General features: G+C 41.8%; 1 protein-coding gene across 1 annotated transcript in view; it reads right to left on the bottom strand.

The window, feature by feature from the left end:
• LOC106577123 (inactive phospholipase D5) overlaps nucleotides 1-17,741 on the bottom strand; it is a 54,285-nt gene that overhangs the window by 19,367 nt on the left and 17,177 nt on the right. Inside the window, exon 2 of the mRNA XM_014154873.3 lies at nucleotides 12,079-12,215. Coding sequence (XP_014010348.1) covers nucleotides 12,079-12,215 — 137 coding nt within the window. The remainder of the gene's footprint in view (nucleotides 1-12,078; nucleotides 12,216-17,741) is intronic.

Genomic DNA, 17,741 nt, shown 5'->3' with positions numbered 1-17,741 from the left:
TAACTTCCTGTCTGATATCTTGATGTTGCTTCAATATATCCACATAATTTTCCTCATGATGCCATCTATTTTGTGAAGTGCACTAGTCCCTCCTGCAGCAAAGCACCCCCACAACATGATGCTGCCACCCCCGTGCTTCACGGTTGGGATGGTGTTCTTCAGCTTGCAAGCCTCCCCCTTTTTTCTCCAAACATAACGATGGTCATTATGGCCAAACAGTTCTATTTTTGTTTCATCAGACCAGAGGACATTTCTCCAAAAAGTACAATCTTTGTCCGCATGTGCAGTTGCAAACCGTAGTCTGGCTTTTTTATGGTGGTTTTGGAGCAGTGGCTTCTTCCTTGCTGAGCGGCCTTTCAGGTTATGTCGATATAGGACTCGTTCTACTGTGGATATAGATACTTTTGTACCCGTTTCCTCCAGCATCTTCGCAAGGTCCTTTGCTGTTGTTCTGGGATTGATTTGCACTTTTCGCACCGAAGTACGTTCATCTCTAGGAGACAGAACGCGTCTCCTTCCTGAGCGTTATGACAGCTGTGTGGTCCCATGGTGTTTATACTTGCGTACTATTGTTTGTACAGATGAACGTGGCACCTTCAGGCGTTTGGAAATTGCTCCCAAAGATGAGCCAGATTTGTGGAGGTCTACAATTTTTCTTCTGAGGTCTTGGCTGATTTTCCCATGATGTCAAGCAAAGAGGCACTGAGTTTGAAGGTAGGCCTTGAAATACATCCACAGGTACACCTCCAATTGACTCAAATGATGTCAATTAGCCTATCAGAAGCTTCTAAAGCCATGATATAATTTTCTGCAATTTTCCAAGCTGTTTAAAGGCACAGTCAACTTTGTGTATGTAAACTTCTGACCCGCTGGAATTGTGATAGTGATAAGATAAGTGAAATAATCTGTCTGTAAATAATTGTTGGAAAAATTACTTGTGTCATGCACAAAGTAGATGTCCTAACCGACTTGCCGAAACCATAGTTTGTTAAGAAGAAATTTGTGGAGTGGTTGAAAAACGAGTTAATGACTCCAACCTAAGTGCATGTAAACTTCCGACTTCAACAGTGTGTGTGTGTATGTGTATATATATATATATATATATATATATATATATATATATATATATATATATATATATATGTATATCTGTGTATATATATATATGTATATCTGTGTATATATATATATGTATATCTGTGTATATATATATATATGTATATCTGTGTATATCTGTGTATATATATATATATGTATATCTGTGTATATCTGTGTATATATATATATATGTATATCTGTGTATATATATATATATATATATGTATATCTGTGTATATATATATATATATATGTATATCTGTGTATATATATATATATATATATGTATATCTGTGTATATATATATATATATATATATGTATATCTGTGTTATATATATATATATATATATATATATATATATATTATATATATATATATATGTATATCTGTGTATATATATATATATATATATATATATATATATATATATATATATATATATATACATACATACATACATACATACACACACACTACCAGATCAAACCTACCCCAATGCTCCAACAGAGCCCCACCCCAAAACCAGACTTAAAGCAGGAATGATATAGAATGAGTTATTTATTTATATATACTTCAACAGTATACTTCAACTGTTGAAGTATATATAAATAAATAACTAATTCTATATAATACCTGCTTTAAGTCTGGTTTTGGGGTGGGGCTCTGTTGGAGCATTGGGGTAGGTTTGATCTGGTAGGGGATCAGTGTATGTTTTTCTCTCTACCTGTTCTGTCTTATCTGTAACTATAAAAAATGCAACAAAAAATTACAAAAAACTAAATTGCTCCTGCTTTATCTTGCCAGATCATTGATTCATACCGATCCAATACCGAGCACAGATTCTTCATGCTGGGAAATGGTTCAATATTGGAGGAAAACGCCTCCAGAGTGGCGCAGCGGTCTAAGGCACTGCAGCACTCTAGCGACTCCTGTGGCGGGCCGGGGGTATGCACGCTGACAAGGTCGCCAGGTGTATGGTGTTTCCTTCGACACATTGGTGAGGCTGACTTCCAGGTTAAGCGGGCAGTGTGTCAAGAATCAGTGCGGCTTGGCGGGGTCGTGTTTCGGTGGACGCACGGATCTCGACCTTCGCCTCTCCCGGGTCCGTACGGGAGTTGCAATGAGGGGACAATTGGACACCATGAAATTGGGGAGAAAACAAGGGGTAACCCCCCCAAAAATATTGAAAAAAACATTTGGAGGAAAACACAGTTAATCACATAAAACGGTAATAGGGTGAGTCAAGTGAGATGTTGAGCAGACATTCAGTTCCTGGCCCCGGTTGAGTCAGCAAGCAGACAAAATACCGTCAGTGCTGCAAAACCAAACTAACCGGTGGCGTATCAGAATCAGTGACTGTGTGACTAACCACTTGAAATCAGGTCATGACGTTGGAGAAAAATGAATATGGTAAAGGACACTAAGGTGTTCATATGTTCCATAAGGAAAGCACTACATATCCCAAAGAGAATGGTAGTCAAACACTACATATCCCAAAGAGAATGGTAGTCAAACACTACATATCCCAAAGAGAATGGTAGTCAAACAAATGTTTGTGAAATGAACTTGGATTGATTTAGGTTAGGATCAAGAAAGTATGGTAGATTATTCTGTAAACTTTAAATCTCTAAAACATGAATAGCCAAAATGCAATAACACACAAACAAGCAAACCCTGGAAATAGCATGCAAGATTCAGAGACTGATAAAATGAACAGTCAGTCCATGCATTATTTACCATTAGAATTAGAAACACAAAAGTGGCACCACACCAAATAGGACAGATAGATACTAACCATCTCATAATGAGAAAACCAGGGAAGAAGAACATGTCATCTTAATGAGAAAAAACAACCCATTTCACTCAATAAATAATGCATGGGGATTATGTATGCCTCTAACAGCAAGCAGGTATCTGTAAAGTGAGGAGAGCATTTGTTTCAGCACTAAGGATGTCCATAGATTTATTTACACTGCGTGCACATTAGGCCACACTCATTTGAAATCCCAATGTGCAGCCGTGTGTATTACTTGATACCCAAGTGGAGGAAACTTCAGTAATTTTCAAAGTGAAAGCTAAAGTTTTAAATCTCCGGAATGACAATGAAATCTCTCCCACCTATCTGAAAGGCTGATTTCAGTGTTGTTGATATCCTTCAGTGGTGCATCCATGACACGCACAGAGCTGCTAACGAAGAAGTCCAGTTAAACCCAACGGCTCTGCCAACGGGCAGGAAGCCTGTCCAGGCAGACACACTGGAGCAGACTGGCATGTTAAATGGTGGAAACTATTTTGATAGTAGCAGCCAAGGCTCTGTGAATGTGAATGAGACCCATGATGGATGACTAGCTAGATATGCCTGGAATTGATCACAGTGTTTTCATGTATTCTTTATGACATCCCAATAGGAATAGGCAAATTCATATATAGTACGATGACGTAAGTCATGAAAAAAATATTATTATGCATTATTGCAATGCCATTACAAATGTCTGATATATTGGTGTTGTCCGTCTTGTCTTACACTTTAAATCCCCACCCCCATTGCCCCACAGGAGGCCTTATGCCGCTTGCCAGGCCGAATTTGTTCTTAATTGACTTGCCTGGTAAAATAAAGGTAAAATAAAAAAAATACAATTGCTGGGAATACTCAAATACAGATACAGTACCAGTCAAAAGTTTGGACACCTACTCATTCAAGGGTTTTTCTTTAAGACATCAAAAATATGAAATAACACATATGGAATCATGTAGTAACCAAAAAAGGTGTAAAAATCAGAATGTATTTTAAAATATAAGTGTTAAACAAATCTTTGAGATTCTTCAAAGTAGCCACCCTTTGCCTTGATGACAGCTTTGCACACTCTTGGCATTCACTCAACCAGCTTCACCTGGAATGCTTTTCCAACAAATCTTGAAGCAGTTCCCACATATGCTGAGCACTTGTTGGCTGCTTTTCCTTCACTCTGCGGTCCAACTCATCCCAACCCATCTCAATTGGATTGAGGTCGGGAGATTGTGGAGGCCAGGTCATCTGATGCAGCCCTCCATCACTCTCCTTCTTGGTCAAATAGCCCTTACACAGCCTGGAGATGTGTTGGGTCATTGTCCTGTTGAAAAACAAATGATATTCCCACTAAGCCCAAACCAGATGGAATGGCATGTCGCTGCCGAATGCTGTGGTAGCCATGCTGGTTAAGTGTCACAGCAAAGCACCCCCACACCATCACACCTCCTCCTCTATGCTTCACAGTGGAAACTACACATGCAGAGATCATCCGTTCACCTACTCTGCGTTTCACAAAAACACAGCGGTTGTAAGCAAAAATCTAATTTGGACTCATCAGACCAAAAGGACAGATTTCCACTGGTCTAATGTCCATTGCTTGTGTTTCCTGGCCCAAGCAAATCTCTTCTTCTTATTGGTGTCCTTTAGTGGTTTCTTTGCAGCAATTCGACCATGAAGGCCTGATTCACGCAGTCTCCTCTGAACAGTTGATGTTGTGTCTGTTACTTGAACTCTAAAGCATTTATTTCGACTGCAATTTCTGAGGCTGGTAACTCTAATGAACTTATCCTCTGCAGCAGAACCATCTCTGGGTCTTCCTTAGCTGTGGCGGTCCTCATAGGAGCCAATTTCATCATGGCGCTTGATGGTTTTTGCAACTGCACTTGAAGATACTTTCAAAGTTCTTGACATTTTCTGAATTGACTGGCCTTCATGTCTTAAAGTAATGATGGATTGTAATTTTTCTTTGCTTATTTTTAGCTGTTCTTGCCATAATATGGACTTGGTCTTTTACCAAAGAGGGCTTTCTTCTGTATACCACCCCTACCTTGTCACAACACAACTGACTGGGTCAAACACATTAGGAAGGAAAGAAGTTCCACAAATTTAACTTTTAACAAGGCACACCTGTTAATTGAAATGCATTCCAGGTGACTACCTCATGAAGCTGGTTGAGAGAATGCCAATAGTGTGCAAAGCTGTCATCAAGGCAAAAGGTGGCTACTTTGAAGAATCTCAAAGATTTGTTTAACACTTTCTTGGTTACTACATGATTCCATATGTGTTATTTCATAGTTTTGATGTCTTCACACTATTATTCTGCAATGTAGAAAATAGTAAAAAAGAAAGAAAAAGACTTGAATGAGTAAGTAAGTGTGTCCAGACTTTTGACTGGTACTGTATATATCGGGATAAATTCCAGAAATAAAATGTAAGGATCTCACAGCCTGGGCCTGAGACTGGATTTAGTATGTTTCAGCCCTGGAGTTTCATTGAGTTATCATACTGCTGTCAGTGGCTTAGACAATCCATTAATTCAGACTCCAGATGCTGGCAGAACTTTGAGCCTGTGTCACGCTCGTTTGTAGAAACGGACCAAGGCGCAGCGTGAGTAGCGTTCCACATCTTTATTAGAAAGTGAAACTTAACAAAATACAAAAACAATAAAGAATAAATGAAACGTGACGACAATGCAACTACACATAAACAATATCCCATAACCCACAGGTGGAAAAATGCTACTTAAGTATGATCCCCAATTAGAGCCTACGATAACCAGCTGCCTCTAATTGGGAATCATACAAATCACCAAAACATGGAAAAACTAAACTAGAACCCCACATAGAAAATAATAACTAGAAAAAACCCCAGTCACGCCCTGACCTACTCTACCATAGAAAATAAGAGCTCTCTATGGTCAGGACGTGATAGCCTGTTTGGTTACTGTATAGAATATGACCCAGGTAGTCTTGGATGCTACTGATTGAAGGTCTGCCAGAAATAGTAAACAGTCATCATTCCTTTATAGGGCACTGGGTGAATACTGACTGCACTGGTAATTAGTAGCGAAAAATACATGTTTGACAAACTGTTCTTATGCCCCTTGATTCATTATACAGTTTAGGTGACATTAAAACAAACATTTGATGGGGACTTCCATGTATAAAGTCTTGTACGAAGTAAATAAACAGTCTAATTCTCCTACTGCATTATCAGGAGCAGTGGATTCCATAGATTGATTCAAATATAAGGTCTACCAGTAAATGAGACCAGTAACCCTTTTCTAGGTCCATCACCATCCGGAACCTACATTATTTAGTTTCAAGTCTGCCACTACACAGCCTTGGATCAATATGTACCTCGTCAACAGACATTCAATACCAGCTGTTAGACAAGTACAGCAATGCACAATATGATCACATCTAATTGGCTACAGGAATCTTTGGATTAACCTAAAGTTGTGAGGTAGAATATCATTGCGATAATGCATTAGTTGATGTTAGACACTAATAGCTTAATACACCTTGTATTGCAGTGTGCGCAGTTTGACAATCGGGTATAGGTTGACAATTTGACATTACTCATGCGAGACAGGAAATAGGAGCTCAAATAGTATACCAGAGTCTACAAGGTAAAACATATGCCGCTGTGCCCTTGAGCAAGCAAACCACACTGCATCCCACTGCTGGCTTGCCTCTGAAGCTAAGCAGGATTGGTCCTGGTCAGTCTCTGAATGGGAAACCAGATACTGCTGGAAGTGGTGTAGGAAGAACCGTGCTTCTACACCTGTATTGCTTACTGTTTTGGGTTTTAGGCTGGGTTTCTGTACAGCACTTTGAGATATCAGCTGATGTAAGAAGGGCTATATAAATAAATTTGATTTGATCTTTCCTCTGGTCTGAAAAAAATATTGGCCTGTGTACGGTGCCGTCTTCAGATGGGACGTTAAACAGGTGTCCTGACTGTCTGTGGTCACTAAAGATCCCATGGCACTTATTGTAAGAGTAGGGGCATTAACCCCAGTCTCCTGGCTATAGTCCCAATATGCCTTCCTATCATCATGGCTACCTAATCATCCCCAGCTTCCAATTAGCTCATTCATCACCCCCCCATCCCCTGTAACTATTCCCCAGGTTGTTGCTGTAAATGAGAATGTGTTCTCAGTCGACTTATCTGGTGGTAAAATAAATAAGAGCAAGACACTTAACCCTAATTGCTCCAGGGGCGCTGTACAATTGGTGACCCTGGACGTAACACCAACTCCCTCAGGGTGTCTCCGGGGGAGTTGGGATATGCAAGAAACATAGTTCCATTACATTTGTGTGTAAAATAACAAATATATGCACCCCTCAAATTATTAGTCTGAAAAGTACTTCAGCACTCTTGAAGTGAAAGAGCTGTAGAGAGATGCTATCAGCCCCCATCCTGCTCACAGAACATTACGTTCACTAAGCTCTGGCATGGCAACATTTCATCATGAACAGAACCCCAATCATTCTAAAACAGCATTACATACATAATCCCAGACAATTAATGCTAAGACAGCAAGAGCCAATGGGATCAGACATGGCAAGCTACAGTAGGTCCTGAAATAGACCAAGTTAACAGCAGTGACATGTAGCACTGGTCAACAGTGGCTCCAAATGCTGACAGCTTACAAAGTCAGAAGGAAGGAAGCAGCACCACCATGTCGATCATTATGAACTCCTCTCTGGCACGCTGTAGCCCTAATCTTGGAAAACATCTGACGCAGCACAGAAGTTTATCCTGCACACAGGATATTAATTTGATGAAATATTCTGTTTACAAGGCCTATGTGCCCTAATCCAGGTTTAAATTAATCAAATTTTCCCCCTGAAGCAGACTTCCTGAATACAAGCAATACAAGATCCCTGCCTCATAAAGGTCTTGGCTTATGATATATATATATATATATATATATATATATATATATATATATATATATATATATATATATATATATATATATATATATATATATATATATATATATATATATATATATATATATATATACTGCTCAAAAAAATAAAGGGAACACTTAAACAACACAATGTAACTCCAAGTCAATCACACTTCTGTGAAATCAAACTGTCCACTTAGGAAGCAACATTGATTGACAATAAATTTCACATGCTGTTGTGCAAATGGAATAGACAACAGGTGGAAATTATAGGCAATTAGCAAGACACCCCCAATAAAGGAGTGGTTCTGCAGGTGGTAACCACAGACCACTTCTCAGTTCCTATGCTTCCTGGCTGATGTTTTGGTCACTTCTGAATGCTGGCGGTGCTCTCACTCTTGTGGTAGCATGAGACGGAGTCTACAACCCACACAAGTGGCTCAGGTAGTGCAGCTTATCCAGGATGGCACATCAATGCGAGCTGTGGCAGAAAGGTTTGCTGTGTCTGTCAGCGTAGTGTCCAGAGCATGGAGGCGCTACCAGGAGACAGGCCAGTACATCAGGGGACGTGGAGGAGGCCGTAGGAGGGCAACAACCCAGCAGCAGGACCGCTACCTCCGCCTTTGTGCAAGGAGGAGCAGGAGGAGCACTGCCAGAGCCCTGCAAAATGACCTCCAGCAGGCCACAAATGTGCATGTGTCTGCTCAAACGGTCAGAAACAGACTCCATGAGGGTGGTATGAGGGCCCGACATCCACAGGTGGGGGTTGTGCTTACAGCCCAACACCGTGCAGGACGTTTGGCATTTGCCAGAGAACACCAAGATTGTCAAATTCGCCACTGGCGCCCTGTGCTCTTCACAGATGAAAGCAGGTTCACACTGAGCACATGTGACAGACGTGACAGAGTCTGGAGACGCCGTGGAGAACGTTCTGCTGCCTGCAACATCCTCCAGCATGACCGGTTTGGCGGTGGGTCAGTCATGGTGTGGGGTGGCATTTCTTTGGGTGGCCGCACAGCCCTCCATGTGCTCGCCAGAGGTAGCCTGACGGCCATTAGGTACCGAGATGAGATCCTCAGACCCCTTGTGAGACCATATGCTGGTGCGGTTGGCCCTGGGTTCCTCCTAATGCATGACAATGCTAGACCTCATGTGGCTGGAGTGTGTCAGCAGTTCCTGCAAGAGGAAGGCATTGATGCTATGGACTGGCCCGCCCGTTCCCCAGACCTGAATCCAATTGAGCACATCTGGGACATCATGTCTCGCTCCATCCACCAACACCACGTTGCACCACAGACTGTCCAGGAGTTGGCGGATGCTTTAGTCCAGGTCTGGGAGGAGATCCCTCAGGAGACCATCTGCCACCTCATCAGGAGCTTGCCCAGGCGTTGTAGGGAGGTCATACAGGCACGTGGAGACCACACACACTACTGAGCCTCATTTTGACTTGTTTTAAGGACATTACATCAAAGTTGGATCAGCCTGTAGTGTGGTTTTCCACTTTAATTTTGAGTGTGACTCCAAATCCAGACCTCCATGGGTTGATAAATTGGATTTCCATTGATTATTTTTGTGTGATTTTGTTGTCAGCACATTCAACTATGTAAAGAAAAAAGTATTTAATAAGATTATTTCTTTCATTCAGATCTAGGATGTGTTGTTTAAGTGTTCCCTTTATTTTTTTGAGCAGTATATATGAGTATGTCACCCCAACACTGTTTACTAGCCTCTGGGACCCTTAGAAAGGAACTGTGCGTATACTGCAGGACAACATCAATAACAGTAAGTTTTGCTCTTGTTTTCCTCGTGTTTTGTGGACCCAGGAAGAATAGCTGCTGCTTCGGCAAAAGCTAATGGAGATCCGAATATACCAATAAACCAAAGTAGCCTAATGAAGGCAACTTACATTTTATGAAAGAAAATATTCTAGTTGAATCTGTGTTGACAATATTATGTAGGCGAACACTGTGCCCTTTGTTACTAATATAGACGGTATGTTCATTATCAATGTTACCCCTAGAGTGTATCAGCTCCTCTGTGCAACTGAACGATCTTATGTGCTCCCAGTACATTTACTGTGATACGGCTGACGGAGTCCGAGGTCATCTTTAATGTAACACTGATGACGTGAGACCTCTAAAGTATGTTCACTCCGCCAATTATGATCCTCAAAAAAGTGGCATCATTTGATCTACACCATGCGTCCATAGAAAGATACGCCGACTTTGAACTGGGGAAATGTGGATTTAGAATGAATACATTCAAAAGCGAATTATACATTGTTGCTCAGAATTTCAAATGTCCTTCTCTTTTGCTCTATCAAGCTAAATCATGTTTATCATATTGCCATGGGGGAACTTGAACTTATGATAAGACCAGGCATTCAGTTACTGATCCACCCAAACATAACAATCAAAGGAAAGCAGGAAACAAATGTGGTTGCTATAATTCATGTTACCATGGTATTACATAGTAATGACATAATAATTAGACACTAATCTAGTCCCATACTGAAGGGTGTTTATATTGTGTTCTGTCTGATTGCTTATCTCAGTGGGGTGCTTGCTCACTTGGTTATAATGAGAACGTATTGGATAATCATTATCCTCTAGTGACATCATCTTCAGATATACAGTGCCAAGCAAAAGTATTCATCCCCCTTGGTGTTTTTCCAATTTTGTTGCATTACAACTTGTAATTTAAATTGATTTTTATTTGGATTTCATGTAAGGGACATACACAAAATAGTCCAAATTGGTGAAGTGAAAAAAAAAAAAAACCTGTTTCAAAAAATTCTACAAAATAAAAACAGAAAAGTGGTGTGTGCAGACGTATTCACCCCTTTGCTATGAAGCCCCTAAATAAGATCTGGTGCAACAAATTACCTTCAGAAGTCACATAATTTGTTTAATAAAGTCCACCTGTGTGCAATCTAAGTGTCACATGATCTGGGGGGGGGGGGGTGTACCTGTACCAGACAGGGGGAGACAACCAGGGCAGACGTTGAACAGATCGCCAGGTGGAATCCAAGCAGCAGTGCAGCAGGCAAATGGAGTATGTGTCACACCCACTTGGGAGAATCTTTTATTTCTGGAGGCAGATTTCTTGTAGAAAATGCCAGTGGATGGTCCTGAACATCAGGAGGGGGCTTCGAGGCCTCTGGATTTGGGTGGGGTAGCCGGCCATTTGTTGGGCTCAGAGGCATCGACACATCTCGCTTCACACGTCAGTGCTAATTGAAGTTGTAGCTCTTTGTCCTAGCAAGCTTTGTAGCCATAGCGTTCAGTCCTTATAAAGTTAAATATATCAATGTAGTTTATTTTTCTTCTTGGCTTTTGAAAGTAAAAAAATTGCTTCTGACTAAGCATTTCTCACTCAGTTCCAGGTTGGATGGTGTTTTGTTTATTTGTTTGCCAGAGCATTTGCTGTCATCACTCCAGAGAATGCATTTCCACTGCTCCAGAGTCCAATGGCGGTGAAGTTTACACCACTCCAGCCGATGCTTGGCATTGTGCATGGTGATCTTAGGCTTGTGTGCGGCTGCTCGGCCATGGAAACCCATTTCCTGAAGCTCCCAACGAACAGTTATTGTGCTTACGTTGCTGCCAGAGGTAGTTTGGAACTCGGTAGTTGGTATTGCAGCCGAGGACAGATGATTTTTCAGCACTCTGCGTTCCAGATCTGTGAACTTGTGTGGCCTATCACTTTGCGGCTGAGCCGTTGTTGCTCCAAAACGTTTCCACTTCCCAAAAACAGCGCTTACAGTTGACCAGGGCACCTTTAGCAGGGCAGAAATTTGACAAACTTGACTTGTTGGAAAGTTGGCATCCTATGACGTTGCCACTTTGAAAGTCACTGAGCTCTTCAGTAAGGCCATTCTACTGCCAATGTTTGTCAATGGAGATTGCATTGCTGTGTGCTCATTTTATACACCTGTCAGCAATGGGTGTGACTGAAATAGCCGAATCCACTATTTGAAGGGGTGTCTACATACTTTTGTATATATAGTGTACTTGATTGACAGTGTATAGAGGCAAGTGAATATCACCTGGGCCTAGTTTTTCAAACATTATCTGGATTTAGGATTAAATGCATAGAAATAGAATGAATAGAACGGACAGATCATTGATTTAAATGGGGATTACCATTCCATTCATTCATTCTCTCTCCATTTGATCCTATCCTAGGTGAAATTCATAAAGATAACTTTTGAAAAACTGGGCCCTGGGAATTGAGAGATTGTTATGGCTGGAGGATATCTCACCTGCAGTTCTTGTTACAGTTCTCCTCTGTTATACCGTCTTCATCCTCTCCCCAGACATCCACCGCTGAGAAGATCAAGGCCACCAGCACGGCGAAACAGCACACCAACGCAAAGATTACGATGCATTTCTGCTGAGACTGCAAGAGAAAGCAACACATTGATTGTTGGACATTTTTATTCACCTAGAGGGTCAGTGCCCCAACCTTGCCCTCACCCTGGCTGCTTTATTGCACTGCACAGCAAATCATAAATGATAGCAGTACGTTACCAAGGGAAGTCAACGCAAACATTTACATACTGTACATGGTCAGGATCAGCCATATGGGAGAGAGAAGCCAACAGGGAAACCAGTAAAGAAGCATTTTTTGCTGATAACTTGGCATATTTTGGTCTGGATCCAAATTGCTCCATATGGTGAAAAGATTACACTTATTTGCAAGGATAATAATTGGAAAAGGGAGAACAAAGTATTTACAGGAGAAGCCATGGCTGGTGTTACAGTGATCTACTGAAAACAGTTAGATTTGCCCCCAAATCAATCATTTATAAAAAAGTACTTCTGGAGGGCTTGTCCAAATCAAAGGAGCACTTGGACCTTGGCCAACCCTGTGAGATTGTAATGGTAATATACACTGCTCAAAAAAATAAAGGGAACACTAAAATAACACATCCTAGATCTGAATGAATGAAATATTCTTATTAAATACTTTTATCTTTACATAGTTGAATGTGCTGACAACAAAATCACACAAAAATAATCAATGGAAATCCAATTTATCAACCCATGGAGGTCTGGATTTGGAGTCACACTCAAAATTAAAGTGGAAAACCACACTACAGGCTGATCCAACTTTGATGTAATGTCCTTAAAACAAGTCAAAATGAGGCTCAGTAGTGTGTGTGGCCTCCACGTGCCTGTATGACCTCCCTACAACGCCTGGGCATGCTCCTGATGAGGTGGCGGATGGTCTCCTGAGGGATCTCCTCCCAGACCTGGACTAAAGCATCTGCCAACTCCTGGACAGTCTGTGGTGCAACGTGGCGTTGGTGGATGGAGCGAGACATGATGTCCCAGATGTGCTCAATTGGATTCAGGTCTGGGGAACGGGCGGGCCAATCCATAGCATCAATGCCTTCCTCTTGCAGGAACTGCTGACACACTCCAGCCACATGAGGTCTAGCATTGTCTTGCATTAGGAGGAACCCAGGGCCATCTGCACCAGCATATGGTCTCACAAGGGGTCTGAGGATCTCATCTCGGTACCTAATGGCAGTCAGGCTACCTCTGGCGAGCACATGGAGGGCTGTGCGGCCCCCCAAAGAAATGCCACCCCACACCATGACTGACCCACCGCCAAACCGGTCATGCTGGAGGATGTTGCAGGCAGCAGAATGTTCTCCACGGCGTCTCCAGACTGTCACGTCTGTCACATGTGCTCAGTGTGAACCTGCTTTCATCTGTGAAGAGCACAGGGCGCCAGTGGCGAATTTGCCAATCTTGGTGTTCTCTGGCAAATGCCAAACGTCCTGCACGGTGTTGGGCTGTAAGCACAACCCCCACCTGTGGACGTCGGGCCCTCATACCACCCTCATGGAGTCTGTTTCTGACCGTTTGAGCAGACACATGCACATTTGTGGCCTGCCGGAGGTCATTTTGCAGGGCTCTGGCAGTGCTCCTCCTTGCACAAAGGCAGAGGTAGCGGTCCTGCTGCTGGGTTGTTGCCCTCCTACGGCCTCCTCCACGTCTCCTGATGTACTGGCCTGTCTCCTGGTAGCGCCTCCATGCTCTGGACACTACGCTAACAGACACAGCAAACCTTCTTGCCACAGCTCGCATTGATGTGCCATCCTGGATGAGCTGCACTATCTGAGCCACTTGTGTGGGTTGTAGACTCCATCTCATGCTACCACTAGAGTGAAAGCACCGCCAGCATTCAAAAGTGACCAAAACATCAGCCAGGAAGCATAGGAACTGAGAAGTGGTCTGTGGTTACCACCTGCAGAACCACTCCTTTATTGGGGGTGTCTTGCTAATTGCCTATAATTTACACCTGTTGTCTATTCCATTTGCACAACAGCATGTGAAATGTATTGTCAATCAGTGTCGCTTCCTAAGTGGACAGTTTGATTTCACAGAAGTGTGATTGACTTGGAGTTACATTGTGTTGTTTAAGTGTTCCCTTTATTTTTTTTAGCAGTATATATATATGAGTATGTCACCCCAACACTGTTTACTAGCCTCTGGGACCCTTAGAAAGGAATTGTGCGTATACTGCAGGACAACATCAATAACAGTAAGTTTTGCTCTTGTTTTCCTCGTGTTTTATGGACCCCAGGAAGAATAGCTGCTGCTTCGGCAAAAGCTAATGGGGATCCGAATATACCAATAAACCAAAGTAGCCTAATGAAGGCAACTTACATTTTATGAAAGAAAATATTCTAGTTGAATCTGTGTTGACAATATTATGTAGGCGAACACTGTGCCCTTTGTTACTAATATAGACGGTATGTTCATTATCAATGTTACCCCAAGAGTGTATCAGCTCCTCTGTGCAACTGAACGATCTTATGTGCTCTCAGTACATTTACTGTGATACGGCTGATGGAGTCCGAGGTCATCTTTAATGTAACTCTGATGATGTGAGACCTCTAAAGTATGTTCACTCCGCCAATTATGATCCTCAAAAAAGTGGCACCATATCAAGCAAAATCATGTTTATCATATTGCCATGGGGGAACTTGAACTTATGATAAGACCAGGCATTCAGTTACTGATCCACCCAAACATAACAATCAAAGGAAAGCAGGAAACAAATGTGGTTGCTATAATTCATGTTACCATGGTATTACATAGTAATGACATAATAAGACACTAATCTAGTCCCATACTGAAGGGTGTTTATATTGTGTTCTGTCTGATTGCTTATCTCAGTGGGGTGCTTGCTCACTTGGTTATAATGAGAACGTATTGGATAATCATTATCCTCTAGTGACATCATCTTCAGATATACAGTGCCTTGCAAAAGTATTCATCCCCCTTGGTGTTTTTCCAATTTTGTTGCATTACAACTTGTAATTTAAATTGATTTTTATTTGGATTTCATGTAAGGGACATACACAAAATAGTCCAAATTGGTGAAGTGAAATAAAAAAAAATAACATGTTTAAAAAAAATCTACAAAATAAAAAACAGAAAAGTGGTGTGTGCATATGTATTCACCCCTTTGCTCTGAAGCCCCTAAATAAGATCTGGTGCAACCAATTACCTTCAGAAGTCACATAATTAGTTAAATAAAGTCCACCTGTGTGCAATCTAAGTGTCACATGATCTCAGTATATATCTCACACACACACACACACACACACACACACACACACACACACACACACACGTTCTGAAAGGCCCCAGAGTCTGCAGCACCACCAAGCAAGGGGCACCACCAAGCAAGGGGCACCATAAAGACCAAGGAGCTCTCCAAAAAGTTCAGGGGAAAAGTTGTGGAGAAGTACAGATCAGGGTTGGGTTATAAAAAAATACCTGAAACTTTGAACATCCCACAGAGCACCATTAAATCCATTATTAAAAAATGGAAAGAATATGGCACCACAACAAACCTGCCAAGAGAGGGCCGCCCACCAAAACTCACAGACCAGGCAAGGAGGGCATTAATCAGAGAGGCAATGAAGACACCAAAGATAACCCTGAAGGAGCTGCAAAGCTCCACAGCAGAGATTGGAGTATCTATCCATAGGACCACTTTAAGCTGTACACTCCACAGAGCTGGGCTTTACGGATGAGTGGCCAGAAAAAAGACATTGCTTAAGAAAAAAATTTGCAAACACGTTTGTTGTTCGCCAAACGGCATGTGGGAGACTCCCCACACATATGGAAGAAGGTACTCTGGTCAGATGAGACAAAAATTGAGCTTTTTGCCCATCAAGGAAAATGCTATGTCTGGCGCAAAACCAACAACTCTCATTACCCCGAGAACACCTTACCCACAGTAAAGCATGGTGGTGGCAGCATCATGCTGTGGGGATGTTTTTCGTCAGCAGGGACTGGGAAACTGGTCAGAATTCAAGGACTGATGGATGACGCGAAATACAGGGAAATTCTTGAGGGAAACCTGTTTCAGTCTTCAAAAGATTTGAGACTGAGACGGAGGTTCACCTTCCAGCAGGACAATGACCCTAAGCATACTGCTAAAGCAACACTCGAGTGGTTTAAGGGGAAACATTTCAATGTCTTGGAATGGCCTAGTCAAAGCACAGACCTCAATCAAATTGAGAATCTGTGGTATGACTTAAAGATTGCTGTACACCAGCGGAACCCATCCAACTTGAAGGAGCTTGAGCAGTTTTGCCTTGAAGAATGGGCAAAAATCCCAGTGGCTAGATGTGCCAAGCTTATAGAGATATACCCCAAGAGACTTGCAGCTGTAGCTGCTGCAAAAGGGGGCTCTACAAAGTATTGACTTTGGGGGGGAATGTTTAAAAAAATATATATATTTCACCTTTATTTAACAAAGTAGGCCAGTTGAGAACAAGTTCTCATTTACAACTACGACTTGGCCAAGATAAAGCAAAGCAGTGTGACAAAAACAGAGTTACACATGGGATAAACAATCGTACATTCAATAACACAATAGAAAAATCTGAATACAGTGTGTGCGAATGAAGTAAGGAGGTAAGGCAATAAATAGGCCAATAGTGGCGAAGTAATTACAATTTAGCAATTTACACAGGAGTGATATATGTGCAGATGAGGATGTGCAAGTAGAAATACTGGTGTGCAAAAGAGCAGAAAAACAAATATGTGGATGAGTATATGGTATATGGTTGGTTGGATGGACTATTTACAGATGGGCTGTGTACAGCTGCAGCGATCGGTAAGCTGCTCTGACAGCTGACGCTTAAAGTTAGTGAGGGAGATATGAGTCTCCAACTTCAGGGATTTTTGTAATTTGTTCCAGTCATTGGCAGCAGAGAACTGGAAGGAAAGGCGGCCAAAGTAGGTGTGGGCTTTGGGGATGACCAGTGAAATATACCTGCTGGAGCGCGTGCTACGGGTGGGTGCTGCTATGGTGACCAGTGAGCTGAGATAAGGTGGTGCTTTACCAAGCAAAGACTTATAGATGACCTGGAGCCAGTGGGTTTGGCGACGAATATGAAGCGAGGGCCAGCCAACGAGAGCATACAGGTCGCAGTGGTGGGTAGTATATGGTGCTTTGGTGACAAAACGGATGTCACTGTGATAGACAGCATCCAATTTGTTGAGTAGAGTGTTGGAGGCTATTTTATAGATGACATCGTCGAAGTCAAGTTATGCACGCTCAAGTTCTGTTTTTTTTGTCTTATTTCTTGTTTGTTTCACAATAAAAAATATTTTGCATCTTCAAAGGGGTAGGCATGTTGTGTAAATCAAATGATACAATAATTGCAGGTTGTAAGGCAAGAAAATAGTAAAAATGCCAAGGGGGGTGAATACTTTCTCAAACCACTGTACACAGAAAACACATGCTATAGTTTCCCCAGTGAGCTGGACACTTAATACAATATTTTATTGCTTGGATTCGGTTCTTACATACTTGGGTGCCCTGATGGTAAAAACAAAGTTCTCATCATATCATATAATATCTATTGAAATATTCCCTCATGTACAG

The sequence above is a fragment of the Salmo salar genome, chromosome 18, assembly GCF_965601325.2.
Source record: "Salmo salar chromosome 18, fSalSal1, whole genome shotgun sequence".
Taxonomy (NCBI): Eukaryota; Metazoa; Chordata; class Actinopteri; order Salmoniformes; family Salmonidae; genus Salmo; species Salmo salar.
The sequence above is the reverse complement of the archived record's forward strand: the minus strand, read 5'-3'. Positions and strand labels throughout refer to the sequence as shown.